At 44.1% G+C, this 27,017-nt stretch overlaps 1 protein-coding gene across 1 annotated transcript in view; it reads left to right on the top strand.

The window, feature by feature from the left end:
* The first annotated feature begins 476 nt into the window (after positions 1 to 476).
* LOC126273008 (uncharacterized) overlaps positions 477 to 27,017 on the top strand; it is a 120,243-nt gene continuing 93,702 nt past the window's right edge. Inside the window, exons 1-2 of the mRNA XM_049976374.1 lie at positions 477 to 879; positions 22,410 to 22,508. Coding sequence (XP_049832331.1) covers positions 673 to 879; positions 22,410 to 22,508 — 306 coding nt within the window. The 5' untranslated portion in view covers positions 477 to 672. The remainder of the gene's footprint in view (positions 880 to 22,409; positions 22,509 to 27,017) is intronic.

Raw genomic sequence — 27,017 nt, 5'->3', positions numbered from 1 at the left:
CTGTACCAAATGCTGCCCTTTACTACGACATTCATGTATCGTGTAGAAACCACTGAACCATAGCTTCGGTAGGACGCAACTCTGTAGTCATGCCTCTTAACAGCCAGGAGTAGCGAGTTTCCCGCTAGCAACTAGCAGCATCTCTACGCCGGCGCTATTATCGATTTTGGCTTAGATCGGTATATCAAAAAGTCTTAATGATTTCAACTTTTTGTTATTGCTATTATTGGTGACATAAAGAAGTGACATGTCAAATGTCACTGCTGCTAAACATAGAAGTTAATTGTCCATAGCCGAACTTCACGAAACAATGTCGCTCGAAATACTCTTGTGCTGTAAATATCTCGTGTGTGCTCGAAGCGAGAGATCGATTGCAGTTGATATCGCCAGCGCTTTATCGTTATCGTGCATTTTAAGTTAGAATCTTTTTTTCTGTTACATCTGTGATCGCAGAGTATTTATGCATAACTGAAGCGAGCAGAGGGCCGCTAACGACATCGTTCCTTTACAGATGACACGCGGGCCTAACTCGATAATGGTTCGCTTACGGTTCGTTATGTCATTTGACAATGTTCGATAAAGGCAGATCGTTAACGCACATGGATAATTTTGGCGTTAATCGCACAACATAAGTTGATGTGACGGAACTCGGCGAACTGAAAACCATCTGCTATGAGTACTGACACAGAGCGAGTCATAATGGTGGCTTTAGGATTAGTCGCCCACTGTAGTCTTGTTTTTGTGCCCATAATCGGAGAATTCCATCCCACCGTAGGCTCTGTCGCTTTCGCCTACGCAGCCCTCGTGATTACGTCCAAGTACGACATTTGCCCGGCGTCATGGAGGATAGAGCATCCAAATATCAGTCGTCTAATTGAGGTATGTGCTTTCAGTCTCCATATCCCTAGCATTTTTCTAAGAAGTGGTTTTAGCGTAGTAGCGTTAGTAGGGACATGGATGTCCTGTGTTTATCACTGGCATCAACTGCCAGCTTATCAAAATTCCTTGCTCATGGAATGAAAGAAAATGCACTTTTTATTTGCTAAATTCATTGTTAAAAACTTTCTAAATTCGTTATTGACAAGGCTGGAGTGTGGCAGTAAAAGTCTTGTTTCTCTAAGTAAACAGTGCACTTGAAGTATCTCATTCCCTGTGAATACAAAATGTGTACAGTAGTAAGTAAATATTTCCACGTTGAAGACTTACAGTACTGTTGTACAGGTTATTCGTTGCATGTTTGAGCACCGACACTAGCTAAACCAACACATTTTCCATAACTTGCGCTACCAAGGGGTGAGGGTGGGGAGATACGTTATGCACACCACAATAAATATCGTTAATTGTTGTTAACTTTTACCAATAATGTACTTTTTTATTAACAAATTACTTCTTAGCAATATTAAAGGATTTTCCGTAATGTGTACACTGAAGGTAGCGGTTCTCCAAGATCACCACAAAAAACTAAAAAACAGCAAATTTAGACCTTTCTCATTGACTTTTATTTACAACATGCTTTTTAAGGTATTCAGATGCGTAATAAGGGTTCTGAGCCTGAAAATATTAATATGACATTTGTTGCAAAAGTCACATTCACTTCTAAGGCTTAAATTTTTGGGTTAAGTTTTACTGAAAATTTTAAAACAATTACAGAATCTAGCATAAGAAATGATCAACAAATATTTTTTTCAAAATTTTAAGATATAAAGTATGTGATTAAATTACAATACTTTCAAAAGTACATCCTTGGTATTGTGAGGATTAAGTCTAGGCTGTAGTCGAGGATCTCTCAGTATCTAACGACTGTAACTTCGACAGGGTACCAGACCTTCATTTTTCCAAGAATCCCAGAGCAGGTAATTAGAAACATTCCTTTAAACTTAAATATAAACAGCATATTCTTTGTAGATGCATGTACATGTGTTCATAAAAATAATAATGGTTTCCTCAATGCATTCCACACCAGCACAAACAAAGTTTTTCAACACATCATAAAATTTTCATCATACATTCATCCTTCCATTTCAACCGATATCATATTGAAGAACCATCAAGGGTGTGAATGAGGCATGATGCACCTTAACAGAGAGAAGCAGCTGTATACAATGTAGAACAGTCAATAAACTGCTATATTTTGTTCGTACATACATGTGCTGAACACCAACATGATAAAACTAGCAGATTATGACCTTGAGAAAGATGCTGTATACTCCATTGTGCTAGGTAGCTATCTACTAGTCCTTACGCTCTACACTGGTACATATCAAAGAATAATAGATATCTTCACACAGTACGAGTGGAGGCTCGTCTACAATCAACTTTTTGACGAATTATCTATGTAGTGGGTGTTTACAGCTCTTGCATATAGATAATTTGGAGAAGGAGTATTTTATTAGAAATTTAGAATTCATATTTGATTGTCAGTAGATTTCCAGTTTTTAAAAAATTTTGCTTTCGGTCTGCCCACAGATTACACAGACCCTTTGCAACAGGGATAACACGAAATAAAAGACAATGAGTCATGATCTTTTTGGGAAATATTTTTTATCCTTTATTCTCACTTCATCATAAATACATTATTGTTACTACTTAATAATACCATTAAAGATAAATTCTGAGAGAGAAATTTTAGAAATCCCAAATCCCTGACGAGACCTCTGCAGGATGTATTGTTATACATTTTATGTAATATTATTTGACATTGTAATTCTGTCAGAGACAGCAAAGGACCTGAAAGAGCAGTTGAACGGAATGGACAGTGTCTTGAAAGGCAGATATAAGATGATCATCAACAAAAGCAAAATTGGGGAGCAAAGTAACTGATGCTTGCCGAAGTAGAGAGGATGTAATATGTAGACTAGCAATGGAAAGAAAAGCGTTTCTGAAGAACAGAAATTTGTTAACATCGAGTATAGATTTAAGTGTCAAGAAGTCTTTTCTAAGTATTTGTATGGAGTATAGCCATGTATGGATGTGAAATATGGACGATAAATAGTTTAGACAAGAAGAGAATAGAAGCTTTCGAAATATGGTGCTACAGAAGAATGCTGAAGATTAGATGGGTAGATCACATCACTGATGAGGGGGCACTGAATAGAATCGGGTGAAGAGGAATTTGTGGCACAACTTGACTAGAAGAATGCACCGGTTAGTAGGACACGTTCTGCGGCATCAAGGCACCACCAATTTAGTGATGGAGGGAAGCGTGGAGGGTAAAAATCGTAGAGGGAGCTCAAGATGTGAATACACTAATCAGATTCAGAAGGATATAGGTTCAAATGGTTCAGATGGCTCTGAGCACTATGGAACTCAACTGCTGTGGTCGTTAGTCCCCTAGAACTTAGAACTACTTAAACCTAACTAACCTAAGGACATCACACACATCCGTGCCCGAGGCAGGATTCGAACCTGCGACCGTAGCAGTCGCACGGTTCCGGATTGCGCGCCTAGAACCGCTAGACCACCCCGGCCGGCAAGGATGTAGGTTGCAATAGTTACTCGGAGATGAAGAATCTTGCACAGAATAGAGTAGCATGGAGAGCTGTAACAAACCAGTCTCTGGACTGAAGACCACAACAACAACATTGTTATTATTACTAGTTTTTTTAAGAGATACATTATACTTTTAGTTGTATTTATGAGTGAAAACAGGCTAAATTTTTGTTTTCAACCCACCCAGTACACAGTTTACCTGTATGCAAAACAAGATACTTGATTTTATGCAAATTTAGTCTTTCTCGGCGAATCTCGATGAGGAAACCTTCTTGGATTATCAGCCGTGTGAAAGCGTCATTCTGTGGCCACGTCGCAACACGTTTCCTATTTGCCATCTTCAGGTGAAGTCGAAGTCTTCGTCTGAAGATGACAACAGGAAGCCTGTTGAACTTTGCAGCAGGTTGACGCCTTGACTCGGCTGATAACCCGAGATGACTTCATCATGTTTGATTTTACTCTGTGTTGACTTTGTCTTGGCTTTTTATCCATCTAAATGTTGAGGAATTTGTCACATACCAAGTACTGCGTTTAGTGTGCGACCACTGTAGTCTATAAAATCAGTTTCTTTCATATTTTCCAAATTAATACTTCTGAGATTAGCGGTAAATCAATTTTTGTGAACCAGTTGTAGGTCACGGTGAGTTTAGGTTATTGATTAATATCCTCGTGTTGTCAGCAAACATTATAGTTCGTAAACATTCTACGACTCTTCTTTGGAAGGTAATTTATCAAGTTAATGAACTGGAATGGGTACAACAACGATCATCCATTGCCTCATTATAAGATTATCACTCATTTAGCGCAGTTTACTTGTCTGTCAACAGCTGTCTACTATGAACGTAAGACGCTACCAATAAAAGATAGACACCATTAACAGCATAAATGTTAGAGGAATTTCATTTAGAAAGTTTCTAGTCCATTAAAACTGCTGTTTCTTCCTCAGACAAAAATTTCCATTTCTATAATACACTACGGCACATTTTCACTTAAAGCATCAACAATGGTTTTTGTACCCTACACCAATATGTTGTTTGCTTATTCTCATAGATTAGTTAACTTCATCTAAGCCCAAGCAGTATGATTACTTTGGATATTTATTGAGATAGGCGTTATTTAGAAAGGAGATACTGATCTAATAATCTACTCTGCTCACACTTTCACCACATACCTGATTTTTAAACCTTAAAACAGGTAAGAAACGTTCAGTCACGTGCAGATAGTGTGGTTAATATTTAATATTAATACACTGTTGTAGTGTAATCATACTCATATAATCTATAACAGAAGATTTCAATGTGCACCACACAATACAGATCTGTTTAGAATCATCTCATTCAGAGATGGGCTTCCCTATCTTCTGTTAATTTTCAGTAGAAAATTAGATGGGAGGCAACGAGCAAATGAAAAATTTTGTATTCGCTTGTTTGATTCCTGTGTGCCATTGTGCAGTTTTCATTAGATCACAATCAAACAACCGCAGAACAATTTTCAGTTCACAAAAACATGAATGAGCTGATGTGAGTGAGAAGAATGATCTCATAAACTTAGTAAGTTCTCGAAAAGTCGTTATCAGCACAGCAATAAGTACTGTATAGTAGCCCATAGTCCAATCCAGTAGCAGGTAGCCAGGTTTTCATAGTGTGTCACGAGGATGATATTTACAGTCTTCACTCAGCGAATGACAGGGTTGTGGCGCTCCTGGCCACTGCTTATAAAGACATTCAGGCCTCTAACTGGTGGGACCAGATGATTAGCTCAGAGTGCCGCCCATCCAGAGCTGCTGGACCCTGCAGCCTCTTCGACTCGGTAACACTGATATTTTCTGTATTGTAATAGACGTTGTTATTTGGGTGAGAATAAGTTCAGAAATGGTTCAAATGGCTCTGAGCACTATGGGACTTAACTTCTGAGGTCATTAGTCCCCCAGAACCTAGAACTACGTAAACCTACCTAACCTAAGGACATCACACACATCCATGCCTGAGGCAGGATTCTAACCTGCGACTGTAGCGGCCGCGGAGTTCCAGACTGCAGCGCCTAGAACCGTGCGGTCACTCCAGCCGGCCAAGAAGAGGTCTTGTCCTACCCCCCCTCCCCCCGACCCCCCCACCCACCCCGACCCCTTGCAGTCATTTGGTATGACAGAAAATCTCCAGCGATGGAGACAACGAGCTGGATGAGGGGATGTGTATGTGCTTGTCTCACCTGATGTGAGAAGTGGGCGATCCATGAGGGCATGAACCTCTATCAGTCTCACAGGTAACAGCCGGGGATGGCACAATGGGAAGACACCTGAAGTAGCACCATGCTGGGCCAGTGCCAAGCTCCAACACAAAGGCCGAGCGGTCGGCCGAGCCATTTTCCACACAGGGCTGCCCCAAAACCATTCGCCTGTGTGTTGGCGATGGGTTCCTGGTCGCGTCCATGGTCAGGGTGCGTTAGTTCCATCAGTCAACTGGCACCTGCTTAGCCAGACCGCTACTTAACAACCTTTCCTCCATGAAAAAAGAGTACTGTGTGTGACTTTGTGTCGTTTTAGGTGGATGCGGAGTGTGCATGCTAAATACAGAAGCAACAGTACTGCCATCATTTCGTTCTTCTTTGTAGGTTTTGAAACGTATTCTTTGGATACTTCGCTCTCTGATTCTGTATGGGCTTATCTGCAAAAACAAAACAGTTTGTTCATTAATTTCAAGAGGTAGAGTCTTGCAGGCGGTCGCCTCACACCGCCAAACGGATCAAGGCTGTGGGTGAGGTGGTTCGTGTGCATGGTATGTGTGACTGATCCGCCTGCAAACGGCTGCTTTAACCCGGCAGTGGTGTCGATTGGAATATAGACGACTTTTATTTTAGTCTACAGCTATTAGCATTGCACAGTTGGTAGTTGTCAAAAGCACTGACAGGCGTCAAGGACTTCCATAAGCGTGTAAGCGTGTCTTAATAGTAAAGAATAAATGTATTAAACTTCATATATGATGCGGCATTTTTTTCACGCATCTCAGTATTTATCACGTCATATCTCTTCAAGTATGTGTTGTATATTACACTACTGACCATTAAAATTGCTACACCAAGAAGAAATGCAGATGATAAACGGGTATTCATTGGACAAATACACTCCTGGAAATGGAAAACAGAACACATTGACACCGATGTGTCAGACCCACCATACTTGCTCCGGACACTGCGAGAGGGCTGTACAGGCAATGATCACACGCACGGCACAGTGGACACACCAGGAACCGCGGTGTTGGCCGTCGAATGGCGCTAGCTGAGCAGCATTTGTGCACCGCCGCCGTCAGTGTCAGCCAGTTTGCCGTGGCATACGGAGCTCCATCGCAGTCTTTAACACTGGTAACATGCCGCGACAGCGTGGACGTGAACCGTATGTGCAGTTGACAGACGTTGAGCGAGGGCGTATAGTGGGCATGCGGGAGGCCGGGTGGACGTACCGCCGAATTGCTCAACACGTGGGGCGTGAGGTCTCCACAGTACATCGATGTTGTCGCCAGTGGTCGGCGGAAGGTGCACGTGCCCGTCGACCTGGGACCGGACCGCAGCGACGCACGGATGCACGCCAAGACCGTAGGATCCTACGCAGTGCCGTAGGGGACCGCACCGCCACTTCCCAGCAAATTAGGGACACTGTTGCTCCTGGGGTATCGGCGAGGACCATTCGCAACCGTCTCTATGAAGCTGGGCCACAGTCCCGCACACCGTTAGGCCGTCTTCCGCTCACGCCCCAACATCGTGCAGCCCACCTCCAGTGGTGTCGCGACAGGCGTGAATGGAGGGACGAATGGAGACGTGTCGTCTTCAGCGATGATAGTCGCTTCTGCCTTGGTGCCAATGATGGTCGTATGCGTGTTTGGCGCCGTGCAGGTGAGCGCCACAATCAGGACTGCATACGACCGAGGCACACAGGGCCAACACCCGGCATCATGGTGTGGGTAGCGATCTCCTACACTGGCTGTACACCTCTGGTGGTCGTCGAGGGGCACTGAATAGTGCACGGTACATCCAAACCGTCATCGAACCCATCGTTCTACCATTCCTAGACCGGCAGGACAATGCACGTCCGCATGTATCCCGTGCCACCCAACGTGCTCTAGAAGGTGTAAGTCAACTACCCTGGCCAGCAAGATCTCCCGATCTGTCCCCCATTGAGCTTGTTTGGGACTGGATGAAGCGTCGTCTCACGCGGTCTGCACGCCCAGCACGAACGCTGGTCCAACTGAGGCGCTAGGTGGAAATGGCATGGCAAGCCGTTCCACAGGACTACATCCAGCATCTCTACGATCGTCTCCATGGGAGAATAGCAGCCTGCATTGCTGCGAAAGGTGGATATACACTGTACTAGTGCCGACATTGTGCATGCTCTGTTGCCTGTGTCTATGTGCCTGTGGTTCTGTCAGTGTGATCATGTGATGTATCTGACCCCAGGACTGTGTCAATAAAGTTTCCCCTTCCTGGGACAATGAATTCATGGTGTTCTTATTTCAATTTCCAGGAGTGTATATTATACTAGAACTGACATGTGATTTCATTTTCACCCAATTTGGGTGCATAGATCCTGAGAAATCAGTACCCTGAACAATCACCTCTGGCCGTAATAAGGGCCTTGATATGCCTGGGAATTGAGTCAAACAGAGCTTGAATGGCTGCCCATGCAGCTTCAACACGATACCACAGTTCATCAAGAGTAGTGACTGGCGCATTGTGACAAGCCAGTTGCCTGGCCATCATTGACCAGATGTTTTCAGTTGGTGAGAGATCTGTAGAATGTGCTGACCAGGGCAGCAATCGAACTTTTTCTGTATCCAGAAAGGCCCGTACAGAACTGCAACATGCGGTCGTGCATTATCCTGCTGAAATGTAGAGTTTCACAGGGATTGAATGAAGGGTAGAGCCACGGGTCGCAACACATCTGAAATGTAATGCCCACTGTTCAAAGTGCCGTCAATGAGAACAAGAGGTGACCGAGACGTGTAAGCAATGGCACCGCGTACCATCACGCCGGGTGATACGCCACAATGACGATGACGAATACACGCTTCCAATGTGCGTTCACCGCGATGTCGCCAAACACATATGCGACCATCATGATGCTGTAAACAGAATCTGGAATCATCAAAAAAAAAAATGTTTTGCCATTCGTGCAGACTGGTTCGTCGTTGAGTATACCATCGCAGGCGCTCCTCTCTGTAATGCAGCGTCAAGGGTAACCGCAGCCATGGTCTCCGAGCTGATAGTCCATGCTGCTCCAACCATCGTCGAACTGTTCGTGCAGATGGTTGTTGTGTTGGGAACGTCCCCATCTTATGACTCATGGATCGAGACATGGCTGCACGATCCGTTACAGCCATGCTGATAAGAGGCCTGTCATATCGACTGCTAGTGATACAAGGCCGTTTGGATCCAGCACGGCTTTCCGTATTACCCTCCCCATCGATTCGATATTTTGCTAACAGTCATTGGATCTCGACCAACGCGAGCAGCAATGTCGCGATACGATAAACCGCAATAGGCTACAATCCGACCTTTATCAAAGTGGGAAAAGAGATGGTACACATTTCTCCTCCTTACACGAGGCATCACAACAATGTTTCGCCAGGCAACGCTGGTCAACTACAGTTTTGTGTATGATAAATCTGTTGGAAACTTTCCTCATGTCAACATGTTGTAGGTGTCGCCACCGGCGCAAACCTTGAGTGAATGCTGTGAAAAGCTGATCATTTGCATATCACACCATCTTCTTCCTGTCGGTTAAATTTCGCGTCTGTAGCACGTCATATTCGTGGGTAGCAATTTTAATGGCCAGTAGTGTATTTTTCAACGTAATCTCTGTTGAGTGTGAGCCAGACACACTTTACTGGTAAGGCCTCTAGCCGGCATTATACTGCTGCATCACTAACCTCCCCACCATCAACATACTACTTCCCGCGGAGTGCATCCTTCCCAGGACCAAACAGATGAAAGTCTGAAACCGCGAGATCTGGGTTGTAGAGTGGACGAGGAAGAACAGTCCAGCGAAGTTTAGTGAGCTCCTCTAGGATGCACAGACTTGTGGGAGGCCTTGCATTGTCATGGAGTAGGAGAAGTTCGTTTGCATTTTTGTGGCGACGAACATGTTGAAGTTTCTTCAATTTCACAGCTGTGTGCGGTCGGCCGGCACGCAGGTGTTCAGACAGGTTTGCGCGAGCTTGTTACGATGACGACAGACGCCTCGCCCTACTTTTGTTCACTACCATGTCTCTGCAAGTGCCTATGAATACACTGCTGGAAAAAATAGTACACCTAGAGAGACGACAGCGATTTTTATCCGTTAAGGGCATATGCCACCTGGAGGATAGTAGATGTACTGGTAATGGTTTCAACATCGTCTGCAACAGATGGCATAGTGGCTCAGCTACCAGAGCGCCATCTCTGTCTACCTTTTAATAAGAACTGCTCACAGCCGGAAGGCTCAATGTGGTGAAAAAGTGTGAAGCAAGCAGGCAACTATCCACAGACAGGCACTCATGCTTCCTACAGCCAACTCAGTGAGTCTGAAAGGGCTGAAACTGTGGCCTTCCGTGTGGCGGAATGATCCTTTTGGAAACCTGCCACACAAGTTGGATGTGCTGCGTCAGTCATGCAACGTTGCTGATATCAGAAGTTATGTGGACGTTCTCATGCCCGTAGATGACATTCTGTACATCCAGACGGCACCGACGCCTGCCAGGATCGTCGTATTGTAAGGGCAGCAGTGACAGATTGTACAGCTACCACAGCACAGGTAAGAGGGCTTGTGAGTCCAGACATGTCACCAGTAATTGTTGTAAACTGATTATTAGCAGTGAGACTACGGGCACACACAACCTCTAGCCCGTCTTCCACTCCCAGCAGAGCATCGACGCGCATGGTTCGACTGATGCCTTCAGAGGATTTCTTGGAAGCTGGGCTGGCACGTTGGCTTCAGCGATGAAAGCAGATTGTGTCCTGCACGCAAGTGATTTTAGTTTGCACGTACGACGTAGACCTGTTGAGCGTTCTCACATAGAGTGCATTCGTCCAAGACACTCCAGACCTGATGGTCTAGACTGCAGTAATCTTTAGTGTTTCTGGAGAGGACGCTAAAGAGCGTTCTGTATGTGCAAAATGTTGATAGACCCGTCTTTTTGTCATTCTTCCAACAAGAAGGTTATGCGTTGTTCCAACACGATTGTGTCCACGTGCGCAGCTACAGTGTTGCTGTCAGAGGATCAGGTGGGAGGTGGAACGGCACGCTGTGGACTTAAGCGATGCACACAAACTATGGACGTTTGTTCGTACAACATAGACCTAGTGGACGCTGTCTCATAGAGTGCATTAGTCCATGACACACTGACCACATCCCAGATGTTGTGGTCTGGTGTGTGACAGGCTACAATACTCGTTCACCTTTGGTGTTTCTGGAGTGGACGCTACCAGCGCTCGGTATGGGCAGAATGTTGTTGTGTCTGCTCTTTTGTCCTTCTTGCAACTGGAAGATGATATGTTGTTCCAACAAAATAATGCTCCCCCACACACTCCCTGTGAAGCTCAACGTGCTCTGAAAGTCGTGCAGCAACTTCCCTGACTAGCATGATCTCCAGACCTGTGTCCAGTCGAGCACGTGTTGGATATGATGGGACAAGAAGTGACTCGTGCCACTCGTCACCCAACAACTCTTACAAAACTACGTGAATAGGGACGAGCAGGCGTGGCATAACGTATCCCAGGAGAGAGTTCGCCGTCCGTACGATCGACTGGGTGCCAGATTCAGCGTCCGCACTGCCGCCTGTGGAGCCTACACCACGTGCTATAGCTCGCGTCACATAAGACGGAGCTTCCACACATAGACGCACAGTAGTGAAAGGATGAGAACTGCGCATGTGCGGCAGCAGAGAATGGGCAAACAAAATCCACGTTGCCGAACTGCGTTACTGCGTACAACAGTCGGGCTCATTTGAGTACAGTATATGTTATTATACTTTCAAATCCATGAGAGGAATAGTAAATATTAAAACCAATTTCGATCAGTCGTCATGAGAGAGATATTAGTTAACGTCTTGACGATGCTGCGTCCACCGCCCCACAGATTTTCTCTGTGTCATGTCGGAAAGGGAGAACTGCTGACACAGCTTTATGAAGACGTGAAGTATGATTTTTCTCAAAATGACAGTTGTCTAATGACAATACCATTGAAACTGCTTTGCAATAATTATCATTTATAGCCATTTGGACTGCATTATAAGTAAAAATTTAATACACAACAAAATTAACTTCAAGCACAAACTGAAATCATTAAATTTGCTTGACAGCTGCTTCTACTCAACAGAATTTTTAAACATGTATATAAAGAGTGTCTGTTGATTTGTTTGATTAGTGAAGTGTAATCACTGCGCCTAAAAAAGAATTAGTAGTAGAAAAGAAAAGATTGTAAAAATGGTCAGTAAGTTGTCAAATTTTTCGCTGTTAACAGGCATTATGAGTGTAAACTGACTCGCTCAACATTACAGTGAGAAACCGCATTCATAATCCATTGAACAGGCGAACAATTAACCATCATCTGCGAATAACTCCAGAGAATGATGACCGATAACAATGAAATCCACCGATATCTCGACAAGTAACAAATACTGTCATTTTAGGGTCTTATCCAGTTCGTGTCTTGAAAATGACAGTGGTTTACATGTTGAAATATCAGAGTTTTGACGAATTTATCCAGCTGAATTTTCACGTGTTACTAGAGCATACAACATGGTGGGAGAAGCTTCACTTCTCCTTGGGCAAAATGTTGAACATTATGCCTGCATAATTCAAAGGATACAAAGTCCTAATCCCAATCAAAGAGGCTAGGGAGTTCTCATTATTATGTACGGAAATGATATGTTGACAAATACGTGTTTTAAATCAGGAAACTTTAAAACTAAGAAATATTATTACCTTGTTTCAAAGTCTACATTGCAATACTGCCGTCACTTCTATTTGAATCTGTTTCCGAACAATCTGATTGTAAATTTACTAGGATAGGTTCAAGGCTTTTATCCAGCATCACTTCCCTGTCAAATTATTCTTTATGAAACTTTTCAGCAATCCGCATAGACTGTGACCACGCTCCGAGTGGGATGTTGTCTATTGCCTGATGCACAAGCGATTCAGTGAATGTCATCTTGAAAGTTTTGTTTTCTCTTTTTTCCTCCCCCACGTAGCCTTTATCTTTTGCCAAAATTAATTCCATAGGGCTGCACTGACAATGACACATGGGCAAACGCAAAACTGTGTGACCCCATTCACGTGCAAGGAAGTCAAGTTTGCACGTTTTGTCACGTGACTTTTATAAATTAACCAGCAGCAGGAGATCGGCACGAGTTTGGTTTACTCTGTGCTTAATATTTTTATTTTTGAGCTAGGAAAAAATATCCGCTTTCTGAGGTTTTACTTGGTATTTTGTCTGTAACAGTTAAATTTTAACTGGCAATTATCAACTTCGAAGCAAGGTATGACAATCATTGCGAATCACGTCATGAAACTGACAGTTATCATTTCCGAATGGTAGTCACTGCTGATTTTCTTATACGTAAATACAAGTTTACTCTCAAAAACAAAAACAGAAGAAGAGGCTGCATGCGGAATAATTATCCGAGAACCTATTCATATGAAAACTTTAAAACCGCCAGTACCTTTACTCATTTTCTAACAGATCTTCCTGGAATTATTCTGATTGACCCATGTTTCATCAAGGTAATACATTGTTGAACTACCTCCTTCTCTTATACGTGAATCTTTATACGAGATGTTGTTGGTGCTGCACCTATGTCACTTCTTTGAACTAAAAACTCTCTTGTTAACGTATCGGGAACGAACGAACGAACATCTTTTAAAATTATTTACATTGACGAAGCTCTAACCATTGAAGCTAATTTTCTCCTGCCTAACTGTAATACGTTTGTGTGATGTCGGGAATTCATTATTCACACGAAGCACTTTATAACGTCGCTTTTAAAACCACCCATTTGTGTTACAAATGCCTGGCTTTCCAGGCGACACGAAACCAACCTTCTCTACGGTTTCCACATCTCTGACACTTTTCATTTACAATTCTCTTCACAGTTCTCTTGCCGACACCACATCGTTCTGGAGTCTGTTCTTGTGTCTTGAAAGTCAATAATAGGACACCTGCTTTCAAATTCACGTTTGAAAAAGTTATAAACGCGGTAAATAATACCCCTCGCCCACTTGTGAAGCACTTCACATATATTGCCGGCTTTTTTTATCGTATTTAAAAATTTACAGATACACATTCACACTTATACGGCTACAAGAAAAAAAAGAATTAAAAAACTGACATTTGAATGAATAATTCGGTTGTCGTGAAGTACGGCAACAATGCAGCATGTAGGAGCGAGATTCTCGCTGCTAGCCGCTCTGGAAGAGAATGAATAGTATTGGCTGCCAGTGGCTAGCAGAGAGGGATGCGCAGAACGATTGAAAATTGGGCCGCCTCCCAACATGACGCCGACTTTAATATGGCTATTTCCGCACGGGTCAATACCTGGTACCTCAGAACTGCTTTTGCTGCTGATATCTAAAAGTAATCATTTCATGTTTTGAACATGTGCAACAAGAAATCTAGAGTAAAATGGAAACTTCTGGAAGGATGTCCTAATTTTTTTCCTCGCAGTGTGTTAGCGATGCCCTTGTTGCCCACCAAAAGAAACTCAATGACAGCATTCTGCTTTTGAAGGCTACGTATAGCGCCGCTACCTGTCGGAACCTTTGAAGGTATAAAGACTGAAGCGGGAATATGCCACGATGTCCCACAGCAAATTTCGTACTTTTCTAACCGAAATTGGCCGAGAAAAAAATGTGTTGCTTTAGTTATTGAACGCTCCTTTGTACACGTCCCAGATCAGCGTAGTCGACATGGACACGATCCTACGGCTGCTGCGGCGTTGGTCAGGGCGGAAACTCCCTCGGCCCCGCGTGGTAGCGACGCAAAGAGTGCTGCCGCCTCTCATAGGAAGTTGCGTGTCCCGCGACACGCCGGCCAGTGGACGTACCTTCTGGCAAGCGCCTCATTGCGCGTCCTACCCCGGTGGTCCACATGCAGAACCTACTTGTGGCGGGGTGGAGTCGCATAGGAATGACGACCCGATAGTCGCCCTCAGCAGTTGAACGCATCTGATGGACCCCTAGGGGCTCGGCATTCATTTTCTCGGCGATCCTGGGGTTCCTGAGCTGGCGTCTGGTAAGCGCCGCCAGTACCCTGTCATCGTAGGCTCTGGGCATGCTTCAGCGACCACTGTTCGCCGTGGCGGTGGAACGTTGTGTGTCTCAGGGAATGGGGATCTTGGCTTGATCGCCCAGATCTCGAGGATGGAATAAACCTCTAAAAAAAATGCCAATCTCAAGGTGTGCTGCGCGCTGATGAGATGCATGGCTGTTGAGGTGCAACAGTCGTTAGCGGGCAGCCTCTGGGGAACCTGTCGCACCTCAGTTGTATGAGACTGACTCAGGCACTCGGGGCTCTGTCTGAGTTTACCCTTACTTCCCCAGTTGCTCGTGGGACTGAAATGGATCCTTCTAAATCTTTTTTTTTCCTCCTACCAGCGAAAAGGGTGGGCCGCTGGAAGGTTCCAACGCCCAGTCTATCAAGAGGGATCGTGTAGTCAGTCCCCCTGACTCTGGCGCTTCTTTGACAAGTCCAGTCTTTAGTAGCGGAATGCATTCTGGTCCTCAGAATGCGTTTCTCATAGTGGAATGGAAGAAGGGTAGTTTCGAGAAGGTTTTGCCCTTCTATATATGAAAGGGTTTGGAGGGAATCTGTGGCTCCTTAAAATCAGTGATGTGCTTGCGCAATGGGACTTTGATAGTGGAAACTTCCAATTCCTAACAGGCAGCTAACCTCCAAACTGCTAAATGCCTTGGGGAATATGCCATATACACTGCACTGTACAGAATCTTGAATTATAGCAAAGGTTTTGTGACATGCCGGGATCTAGTCGACTTTCCCAAGGAGGAATTGCAACGTGAGTGGGCTCCAGAAGGTGTAGTTGACGTGCAACATATCATGAAGGGGGTTAGTGACAAGCGTATCAAATCAGACTCCTTTATTCTGACCTTCAGTAGCACGAAAATTCCTGAGCATGTTAAGGCTGGCTTCCTTCGCCTTAGTGTGAGGCCTTATTTCCCGACCCCAATGCGCTGTTTTAAATGCCAGCGTTTTGTGCATACCACCTTAGGGTGTAAAGGCACAGCGACTTGTGGCAACTCTGATAAGGCCACTCATGAAGGAGTTGATTGCTCGTCTCCAGCCAAATGTATCAATTGCTCTGAAAAAGACACTGTTTGGAGTAGGGAATGCCGAATCTTTTTAGAGGAATGCAAAGTCAAGGAAATAAAAACAACCAAGCGTATCCCCTATAGTGGGGCCAAAAAGATCCACATGTCGATGCAGCCTCCCACATTTGCTACATTTTTTGCGTCAATGATTCAGAAGCCTACTGCAAAAGTGGATGCCTCTACACGGATGGAGGTGGCGAGTGTTGGCACCAACACCTGCAGATGTCAGTGCACTTGCAAGGCGGCAAGTGTTTCAGAGCCTGTAGCCTCTACTCGAATGGCAGACAAAGGTACAGTGGCCAACTTGGGCCAGCCTCCAACAACTGAAGCTGTTCAGAAGCCCAGTACAGCCATGACCACTCTCACATCAGCTCCACCAAAGCCCACCAACCTCCTATAAAGCAGCAACAGCAGATCAAATCTCGTGGTAAACCGTCTGACCATGTCGATTTCATTTTACATGATGTTTCATCTGACTCTTCCCCAGAGCTGATGGACGTATGACGTATGTGTGGGGCAATCATCTCGCCCCACTACTGTCCAACCACCTGATGCAGTCTCTCCCCCCTTTTGGAAAGACGGGATGAAGGTGCTACCCCCATCATAGATGGTTCCCACACATCAGTGGAACTTGCAGGGGTTCAGGACACATGTGGAGAAACTTCATCTGCTCTCTCAGGGTAGACCAGACCACTGTGTGTGTGTCTCCAGGAGACTTATTTCCATCCATCATACACCCCTGAGCTACGAGGCTATACACTCCACAAACAGGTCGACCTGCGTGGAGAGAGAGCTAGAGGAGGCGTAGATATTTTCGTCAGGACAGACTACCACTCCTCGCCTCTCTCCCTTATGATGACTTTACAAGCATTGTTGTGTCCGTGCACGTGCGTCATCCATTGACTATATGTTCACTTTACTTGCCCCCACGTAATGCACTTGATGAAGAGGCCCTCACCGACCTTGTTACACAGCTCCCCCAGCTGTTCATCATCTGTGGTGATTTTAAAATGCCCACAATGTGCTTTGGGGTGTTGCAGTTACCTGTCCCATGGGTAGAGCAAATCAGAGGCTTCTCCTGTCAACCTGTGCATACTTGCTGAATGCATGACAGAGTACTCACTTTTGCATAGTGACTGGGCCGTTCTCTGCTATTGATCTCTTACTTTGCCCTCCAGCTCTTGCCCACAGTGCTCAATGGGAAGTGGTCGATGACTTGCAAAGAAGTGATCACTTCCCGTTCTGGATTCACCTGCAAGATGCCGTGGGCCCCAAAAGGAAACTGCCACGATTGGTGCTCAGTAGAACGGACTGGACACTTCATAGCTAGTTGGCCCAGTTGGAACACTGTGCGGATGTCAAGGCGTGGTTGGATCATATTACCAAAATGGTTCACCACGCCACTACGGCATCCATTCCACAGTCCAAGGGCCACCAGAAGAGGCAACCTGTCCCTTGGTGGAGTGCTGAATGCCGCTCTGCAATCAGGACAAGGCGAGCAGCTCTGCGTAGGTTCCAGTGTCAGCCAATTGCTGAAAATCTTGCAGCCTTTCGGGTGGGGAGGGCAAAATGTCGCCGAATTATTCGAGAGATCAAAAAGAGGTCGTGGCAACAGTTCCTGAATACCATTAAACGTTCCACCAAAAGTTCCATTGTGTGGGAGACCATCAAGAGAATTTTTGGGAGAGGAGGGAGGTGCCCCATGGCTGCTGTAATGAATAACGGCAGTCCTCACACGGATTCACGAGACATTGCCTGGACTATAGCAGCCTATTTTGCTACAGTTACTGCAACAGCCAATCAGGATCTGGGTTCCCAGCGCCATAGAGCGGTTGCTGAGAGGTGTAGTTTGGACTTCCAGTCCATCTCTAATGAAGTTTACAACTGCCAATTCTCCATGTGGGAACTGGATTCTGCATTGTCTACGGCTGGTGACACATCCCCTGGTCACGACAGTATCAAATACTGTATGCTACAGCACCTCACAAGACGCAACAAAGATATCCTCCTCGCGCTTTTTAATCCCGTTTTGGCGTCAGGTCACTTTCCTGACTCGTGGCGTGAAACAGTTTTAATTCTTCTTGTAAAACCTGAGAAAGACCGCTCATGCCCAGATAGTTACCATACTGTTGCATGGGAAAGATCTTGGAGCGGATGGCCGACCGACACCTTGTCTGGATCTTAAAATCTTGGCAACTTCTGAGTCACTTTCAGTGTGAGTTCAGGTTTCGTTCCACTTTTGATAAACTTGCCCTCCTGGAGGCGGCTATACAACAAGCTTTCCTACGCCATCATCACCTTCTAGGTGTATTTTTTGACATCGCGACGGCCAACGATACTACTTGTGGGCGTCTCATCCTGGAGCAGCTTCACGAATGAGGTTTTCGTGGTTGTCTTCCCATTTTTATTCTGTCTTTCCTCTCGCCATAATATTTTAGACACCGAGTTGGTAACGTCCTGTATGATCGCTTTGAGCAGGAGAACCGTGTCCCTCAAGGTAGCGTTTTCAATGTGACTGTGTTTGCCATAGCTATTTCTAGTATTACGTCTGCAGTGCAAAGTCCTGTTCAGTGTTCTTTGTTTGTGGATGACTTCTCTGTGTTTTTCTCCTCTTCCAGCCTTGCCACGACAAGACGTCAGTTGCAGCTTGCAGCTCACTCGTCGACATGGAGAAGTCCATGTGTGTTCTTTTTCACCGTTCTCATTCGATTTTAACCTTTCCTGAGTTGAGGATGAGGGACACTGTCTACTTTTAAAGACACGGTGAGATATCTGGGGCTCATTTTTGATTACAAGCTTACGTGGTTACCACATTTTAGAGACCTGGAAAAATTGTCACTTAAGGCTTTAAGTATTTTAAAATGTCTTAGCCACAGTATACGGGGAGCAGTCAGGACTTGTTGCTCTATTTGTGCGATCTCGGCTCGATTCTTATTTAAAGATGTTGGCCGTTGTGCACCATGTAGGGAATAGGTTGACCACTGGGGCATTCAGAACAAGCCCCATACCAAGCCTCTGTGCAGAAGCCGGTCAACCACCCCTTCATACGCGGCAACGGTTACTTACGGTGCGCGAAGCGTATAAAACTATGTCCACACTACACACACCTGCATCCCATACCAATGCTCAGCTTCCTCGGCACGGCTTTTATATAACCGGCAACGAGCAAGGAGGCCCTATGAGATCCGCGCACAGGACTGCCTTTTTGAGAGGGATAAGGCTGATCTTAATGTTTTACGTCGAGGTTGGAGTAGATTTCCACCTTGACTCCCCCAGAGACCCAGACTTATTTTAGATCTGACTAATTTTAAGAAAGATAGTACCCTAGATTTTACATTCCAATCTCTGTTTTTTAACATTTTAGATGTGCATCACGGTTTCACCATCGTATACACTAATGGCTCCAAGCAAGGGAATTTCCTTGACTGTTCTGTAGTGTTCCCTGATCATGTCACCAGGATTCGCCTGCCTGTTGAATATACCGCTTTCGCAGCGGAGCTTCACAGGGTCCTGAAGGCACTGGAGCAGATGAATCGTATTCGGAACAATCGGTTTCTCATCTGCCCCAATTCCCTTAGTGCGTTACAATTGTTACGGAATCTGTACCCAGCTGAGGAGTTGGTCCATCTGATATATGCCCAACTGTACTTGCTCCAACGGCGGGGTAAGCAAGTGTCATTCTGCTGGGTGCCAAGCCATATAGGAAAACGGGGCAATGGAAAGGCCGATCGGGCTTCCAAAGAGGCCTACAAAGAGTAGGATGTGGCACAGTTTACTATTCCATTGCAGTTTGTCATTTCTGCACTCCACAGAAAGTGCATGCAGTTGTCGGAGGGTGAATGGCTGGTGGTGGTGGCCAATAAGCTGCGATTGGTGAAGTCAACAACTCAGCTGTGGCGTTCCTCCTGCCGGTTGCTCAGGCGGGATGAAGTGACCCTCACGCGTCTTCGGATTGGGCACTGTCCTCTCACACATAGCTTTCTCTTGCGGTGGGAGGATCCCCCGTTTTGTGATGCTTCTGGTGTACACATCTCTGTCCACCACACTTTATCGGAATGAGTTTTGTACCGTGATGCAAAGGCAGAAGCAAAAATTGGTGGGGATCTGCCCTCTATTTTAGCTGATGATGAGACAAGTGTAACTAGGGTTTTAAAGTTTGGCAATGTGTCTGGACTCTGGCCTAAACTTTTAGACTGGAGGTTTTAGTGTATTGCACAGTGGCTGGCTCCTCCCTTTTTTTCTTGCGATCTACCTGCCACTACCAACTGCTAGATTGTGTTAGCTTCTTCCACCAATTTCTTCCTGTGTTGTCCGTGTTTTACTGCTGACGCCATGCTTCGTCCTATGCTTCGGTGTGGGTACATAGTTTTCCAGCCTTTGTTACTTGTGTTTTACGGTCTGTTTTATCTTAATATTCTGGGTATTTTCTTGACACCCGTATCAATCTGTTTTTGAGCGGGCACTGAAGACCTTGCCGTCGTGCGCCCTTACAATCCTCTCCATATATCCATTCATGCATCTGATGGCTCGTAACTGATGACGTGTTGAGTGCACCTTTCGAAGTTCGGCAGTGGCGTTGGTGGGCTGCTGTTCGCTAGTTATTAATGTTTAACGTATCTTGCAGGATCGAGCGAGACGACACACTGGTGATACATAGGTGCACCATATACTCTTCATAAAGAAGAAGACAGCGCATATAAGAAAGAAGACATACTTCACCGATAAAAAACATGTGGCTTACAACTTAAAAATAAATCATATACTCTGGAGCACCAAAGAAACTGGTATAGGGATGCGATTTAAATGCAGAGATATGTAAACAGGCAACGCCTATGTAAGACAACAAGTGTCTGGCGCAGTTGTTAGCTCGGTTGCTGCTGTTACAATGGCAGGTTAAATGTTTCAAATGGCTCTGAGCACTATCGGATTTAACATCTGGGATCATCAGTCCCCTAGAGCTTAGAACTACTTAAACCTAACTAATCTAAGGACATCACACACAACCATGCCCGAGGCAGGATTTGAGCCTGCGACCATAGCAGTCGCACGGTTCCAGACTTGAGTGCCTAGAACCGTTCGGCCACATGGCCGGCAATTGCAGGTTATCAAGGTTTAAGTGAGTTTGAACGTGTTGTTAAAGTCGGCGTATGAGCGATGGGACACAGCATCTCTGAGGTAGCGATGAAGTGGGGATATTACCGTACGGCCATTTCACAAGTGTACCGTGAATATTAGAAATCCGGAACACATCAAATCTCCGACATCGCTGAGGCTGAAAAAAAGATGCTGCAAAGAACGGGACCAACGCCTACTGAAGAGAATATTTCAACGTGACAGAAGGGCATCCCTTGCACAAATTGCTGCAGATTTCAGTGCTGGACCACCTTGAGGTACTTTCACGACTTTCACTTAGCAACTGATATGTATGTTGCAATGGGACAAATCAAACATTCTACTTCGTGTTCGTTTCTTCCTTTTTTGAAGTATTTGTATTTCCCCATAAGCACATCGTTGAACGCTGTCTTTGTTTTTGACATTTTTTTACTTAATCTCTTAATTGAATTTCATGCAAAATACACAGCACTGTCTCAATCTCCAAGGCCAGAGGAAGCAACAACAAAGAACATAATGCGGAAGACAGAACATACCGGTTAATTACAGAATAGAGAACCTCCTAATGATGTCACCAACGACACAAAAATAAACGTACCAAATCAAAAATATATTTTTTGTCGAAAGTATAACAGTTGTATACTTGATGATTAATTACAGCGACAGCTGATTTCCTTTGTTATAAGGTCAAATTTTTTCTCGGAGCCCAAAAAGTGGGCACTTTGTAGATTTTCATTAAAGCCGCACGGATATATTTTATTTCCTCAAAAAGAGGACATGTCCGGGAAGAAGAGGACGTATGATAACCCTAACAACACAGAGAATTCTCATTTGGGAGGACGTCAAATCGCCGTCCAGGTATGCACCTTTAGCCTTCCGTAATTTCCTCAACTCGCTTAAGGTGAATGCTGGCGTGGTTCCTCACAAATACCACAGTCGATTCCCTTCCCGGTCCTTCTCTAATCCGAAACTATGCTGTGTCTGCTATAACGTCGATCTCGACGGGATGTCAAACCCTAATTTACCATTCTTCCTTTCCATTTCAGAGCTTCCACCCTCTCATTAGGAATACACTCTGGCAATATATCTATGTTCGGTTTTCATTATCGTTAGTACTTATTGCAGGAAATTTATCAGGATAACAAAAATTTTTTGATATCCGTGGAATTCTCGTAAGTAGTTGGTGGAGTTAGGGAGAGAGACAGAGACCACGTGTGCAGGGAGAGATAGGTGGAGACAACGAGAATACTCTGAGCAGGCACAGAGGAAGAAAATCAGAGGAAGAAGACGAAACTAAGAAAGTTCTTATAAATTTGGATATGATTTATGGTTCTCAAGCACATTTATTCATGTAAAATTTAGGCATAAAAAAAGTCACTGGAATCGTTTAGATTGTTTTTTGGTCTGTTACTACTTCTGAACATTTCAGTATTGCATTTTCTTCCATTTTTCTGCAGTTCCTCGTGCATGTGGGAGTACTGAACTTCGCAATTACTACGATCTGGCTACCGCTTGTGATGTTCCTGACGGCAAGAGCAGACATTATTGCAATCCTGGTAAGTAATCGTCATAATAGTTGCGAAAAATATCGTTCTCGAGCGAAAGTACAGAAACAGAATTAATCTCTCATAAATTTTAGGTGTGACTATCGTTACTTAGCATGAGTTTTAAAGTGGACTCTAATAGAGCCCTGGTATCCATGGCACTTAATTCTAGCTAATAACTTCTGTGAGTTCAATTGGCAGCTGACTAGTGTGGCTCATAAATAACCCTAAAACAAAAAGACTCACCACGGAGGAATTATCGAAATTGGATGGAAATCGGTAGATGTGATGTACATGTACAGACAAAACATTATTTACAATCTCAGAAAAATTGAATTATTTATTCAAACGTAAGAGCTTCACAAATTGAGCAAGACAATAACACGTTGGCCCACCTCTGGCCCTTATGCGAGCAGTTATTCAGCCGGACATTGAGTGATAGTGTTGTAGGATGACCTCCTGAGGGATATCGGGATTAGCTTAGATTAGATTAGATTAGTACTTGTTCCATAGATCATGAATACGACACTTCGTAATGATGTGGAACGTGTCTAGTTAATAAAAGGTGTATATACAAGATATTACATTACACAAAATATTACTTGACACTCAATTTTTTGTGGGGGTTTTGAAATTACCCACTTACTATATACAAAAATTTATCTTTTAATTTCCTTTTAAACGCTATATGGCTATCTGTCAGACTTTTGATGCTATTAGGTAAGTGACCAAAGACTTTAGTGGCAGCATAATTCGCCCCCTTCTGAGCCAAAGATAGATTTAACCTTGAGTAGTGAAGATCAGCCTTTCTCCTAGTGTTGTAGTCATGTACACTGCTATTACTTTTGAATTCGTTCGGATTGTTCATAACAAATTTCATAAGTGAATATATATATATTGTGAGGCTACAGTGAAGATTTCTAGCTCTTTAAATAAGTGTCTGCAGGATGATCTTGGATGAGCTCCAGCAATTATTCTGATTACATGCTTTTGTGCAATAAACACTCTTTTACTCAATGATGAGTTACCCCAGAACATGATGCCGTATGAAACCAGAGAATGAAAATAGGCGTGGTAAGCTAATTTACTGAGATGTATATTGCCAAAATTCACAATGACCCTAATAATTGTGTCCAATTGGCACGTTAGATCGTCTGGTAGGAAGGCCCTCCCCATAATGCTCCAAACGTTCCCAACTGAGGAGAGATCTCGCTACCTTACTGGACAAGATAGGGTTGGCAATCGTAAGGACAAGCAATAGAAACTGCCATCGGGTGTGGCTGGGCAATATCTTGCTGAAATGTAAGACCAGAATGCCTTGCCATGAAGGCCAACAAAATGGGACGTAGAATATGTCGACGCATGACTGTGCTTTAAGGGTACAGCAGCTTACAACCAAAGGGGTCCTGTTATGAAATTAAATGGCACCCCAGACCACCACTCCTGGTTGTCGGGCCTTACGGTGGGTGATTCTTAGTTTGGTATACCACCACTGTCTGGGGCATCTCCAGTTACGACTTCGGATCGTTATGTCTTCAAGTGGAGTAGAATTGTTTAGACTTGTATGGAGACATCTCGACATCTCGGACAACAGTGAGTTACCATTTGGACTGTCACCCGCCATTCAGCCTGAAAATCAGGAGCGCTGGTCTGAAGCGCCCTTTCGTTTCATACCAGGACCCCTTACTTCTCATCCGCGCCACTCTTACAGCACAATGGTATGTCGACAATATTCTATGCTCCCTTTTGTTGCCCTTCATGGTAAGTCATCCTGGGCTTACTTTTCAACAAGATAATGCCTGCCCACATACAGTGAAAGTTTCTACAGCTTTTCTTGGTGCTTACCAAACCATACCTTGACTAGCAAGGTCACCGGTTCTCTCCTCAGCTGAGAACATTTGGAATATTATGTATAGGGCACTCTAACCAGATCGGGATTTAGACGATCTTGGACATAATTTGGCGTGAAATCCCTCAAGAGCACATCCAACAACTCTATCAGTAAATGTCTAACTGAATAACTGCTTGCATAGGGACCAGCTGTGGATCATCGCGTTATTGACTTGCTAAATTTGTCAAACTCATTTTCGTGAATAAATAATACATTTGTGTGAAACTGTAATTATTTGTTTACCTGATCATGTACATGGCAACGGCCTTGCCGCAGTGGATACACTGGTTCCCGTTAGATCACCGAAGTTAAGTGCTGTTCGGCCATGCGCTGTTGCCATTTTTCGGGGTGCACTCAGCCTAATGATGCCAATTGAGGAGCTACTAGACCGAATAGTAGCGGCTCTGGTCAAAGAAAACCATCATAACGACCAGGAGAGTGGTGTGCTGACCACATGCCCCTCATATCCACATACTCATCTGAGGATGACACGGCGGTCGGATGGTCCCGATGGGCCACTTGTGGCCTGAAGACGGAGTGCTGGTCATATACATCATATCTATCGATTTCTGTCCCTTTCGGACAATTCCTTAGTGAGGCGTATTTATTTTGTGTGTCTCAGAGTGTATCTTACAGTAGGTAGGTTGGTTGGGGAAGGAGACCAGACAGCGTGGTCATCGGTCTCATCGGTGTACAGAAGGATGGGGAAGGAAGTCGGCCGTGCCCTTTCAGAGGAACAATCCTGGCATTTGCCTGCAGTGATTTAGGGAAATCACGGAAAACCTAAATCAGGATGGCCCGACGCGGGATTGAACCGTCGTCCTCCCGAATGCGAGTCCAGTGCCTTACCACTGCGCCACCTCGCTCGGTATCTTACAGTACTTCCCACAATTCATCGCATATACATGCACTGACCAGTGAATTAACCGACATGTCATGTCGAGACCTTCCGTACGTCATTTGTGAGTCGTAACAAACAAACGACTGAGAACACATATTGATAAGACAATGAGCTTATTTCCGAGGGGAAGGGGATTTAAATAGCCGCTCGGCAGCCAGATTTAGGTTATCCGTGATTTCCGTTAATCGGCTAAGGCAAACGCTGGTATGGTTCCTTTGAAAAGCGACCACCTCCCCACCCCCTTCCCAGCCTACGGCAATCTGCACTTGTGCTACGTCTCCACTGACCTCGTAGTTGACGGGTGGTAAAGCCTAATCTTCCTCATGAACAGATTAATAAATATGCACACCAATGATTAGAACAAAATTAATTCCAATTCAATAATTAATTTTATTTACAAGAAAATGGATTACCAATGGGGTCCCCAGTTCCAGGGGCCTTAGCAAATATTTAGTAAACCACGTTGAACAGATCATTTTCACAAAAATAATAGCAAAAGAATACAACATATTATATTGGTTCAGGTATATGGATGACATCCTTTGCTTAATAGATGAACCACAAACAAAAATTGAAAAACTACATCAACAAGATACATAAAAATGTAAAATTCGCAATTGAAAGAGAACAGAGCAACTAAATTTACTTTCTGGATATAACAATCAAAAACCAAAACAATAATCATATGTTTGAAATTTACTGTAAACCCACAGCAACGGAAATTATCATTCCCCAATCCTCAAACCACCCACACGCACAAAAGAAAGCAGCACTTCGACACATGCTCCATAGACTCAACACAGTACCACTCACCAAAGAAAGCTACCAAAAAGAACAGGACAAATAATGCAGATAGCACAAAATAATGGTCACAACAATAACACAGCCACAAAGCTAAATGACAAAATTAAAGGTAAAATATAAGCAGAAAGCTCCAAACTACAGCCAACAACATAATAGAAGAAAACACAACTGCACAGTTCCATAACGATTACAAAGGATAAACAGAAAAAGTTGAAAAAAAACACAAGATGGTTCACAATGACAAACAATCACAAACACACCCGTAAAATCACCAACATTTTCAAAAGACAGGAAATGAACATAGTATACGCAACAGACAATTCTGTACAAAAATACACCCCAAAACTGACAAAAAACAGACACATATACCAGAAAGCAGGTATATATCAACTCCAGTGTAACACTTGTGAAGGCACATACATAGGACAAACAGGTAGAATGTTAGATGTCAGATGCAAAGGAAACATGAGAGCCTGGAAATAGGGCACAAACCACTCCACATTTGCAGAACACCTAAGAGAAAATGACCACAAACCAACCACTTGAGAAGATGACACGAAAACAATTAGAATCAACAATAAAAACACCTCCTAACCATGCAAGAAAATTACCACATACAGAAAACCACAGCAGAAGGTAAAATCCTGTTGAATGACCAAGTACACATGCCGAGAAATTCATTATTTACAATAATAGGTAAAATAATAGAATAACGTTCACAGAAAGGATTAATACAATAATACCAATAATACTGTCAAATATAAAAATAATAGAACCTAACGTCTTTACACTCACTCATCCATGAACCCCTCCACAGAATATTGAAACTAAAAGTCAAATCAGATATCACCAAAGTTTTCAACCACTTGCTAACAGTTAGTACACATCCACCCACCCCCCCTTCCCCAAAAAAACCCTCGTTGGC

The sequence above is a fragment of the Schistocerca gregaria genome, chromosome 5, assembly GCF_023897955.1.
Source record: "Schistocerca gregaria isolate iqSchGreg1 chromosome 5, iqSchGreg1.2, whole genome shotgun sequence".
Taxonomy (NCBI): Eukaryota; Metazoa; Arthropoda; class Insecta; order Orthoptera; family Acrididae; genus Schistocerca; species Schistocerca gregaria.
This window is presented reverse-complemented; position numbering and strand designations above follow the sequence as displayed.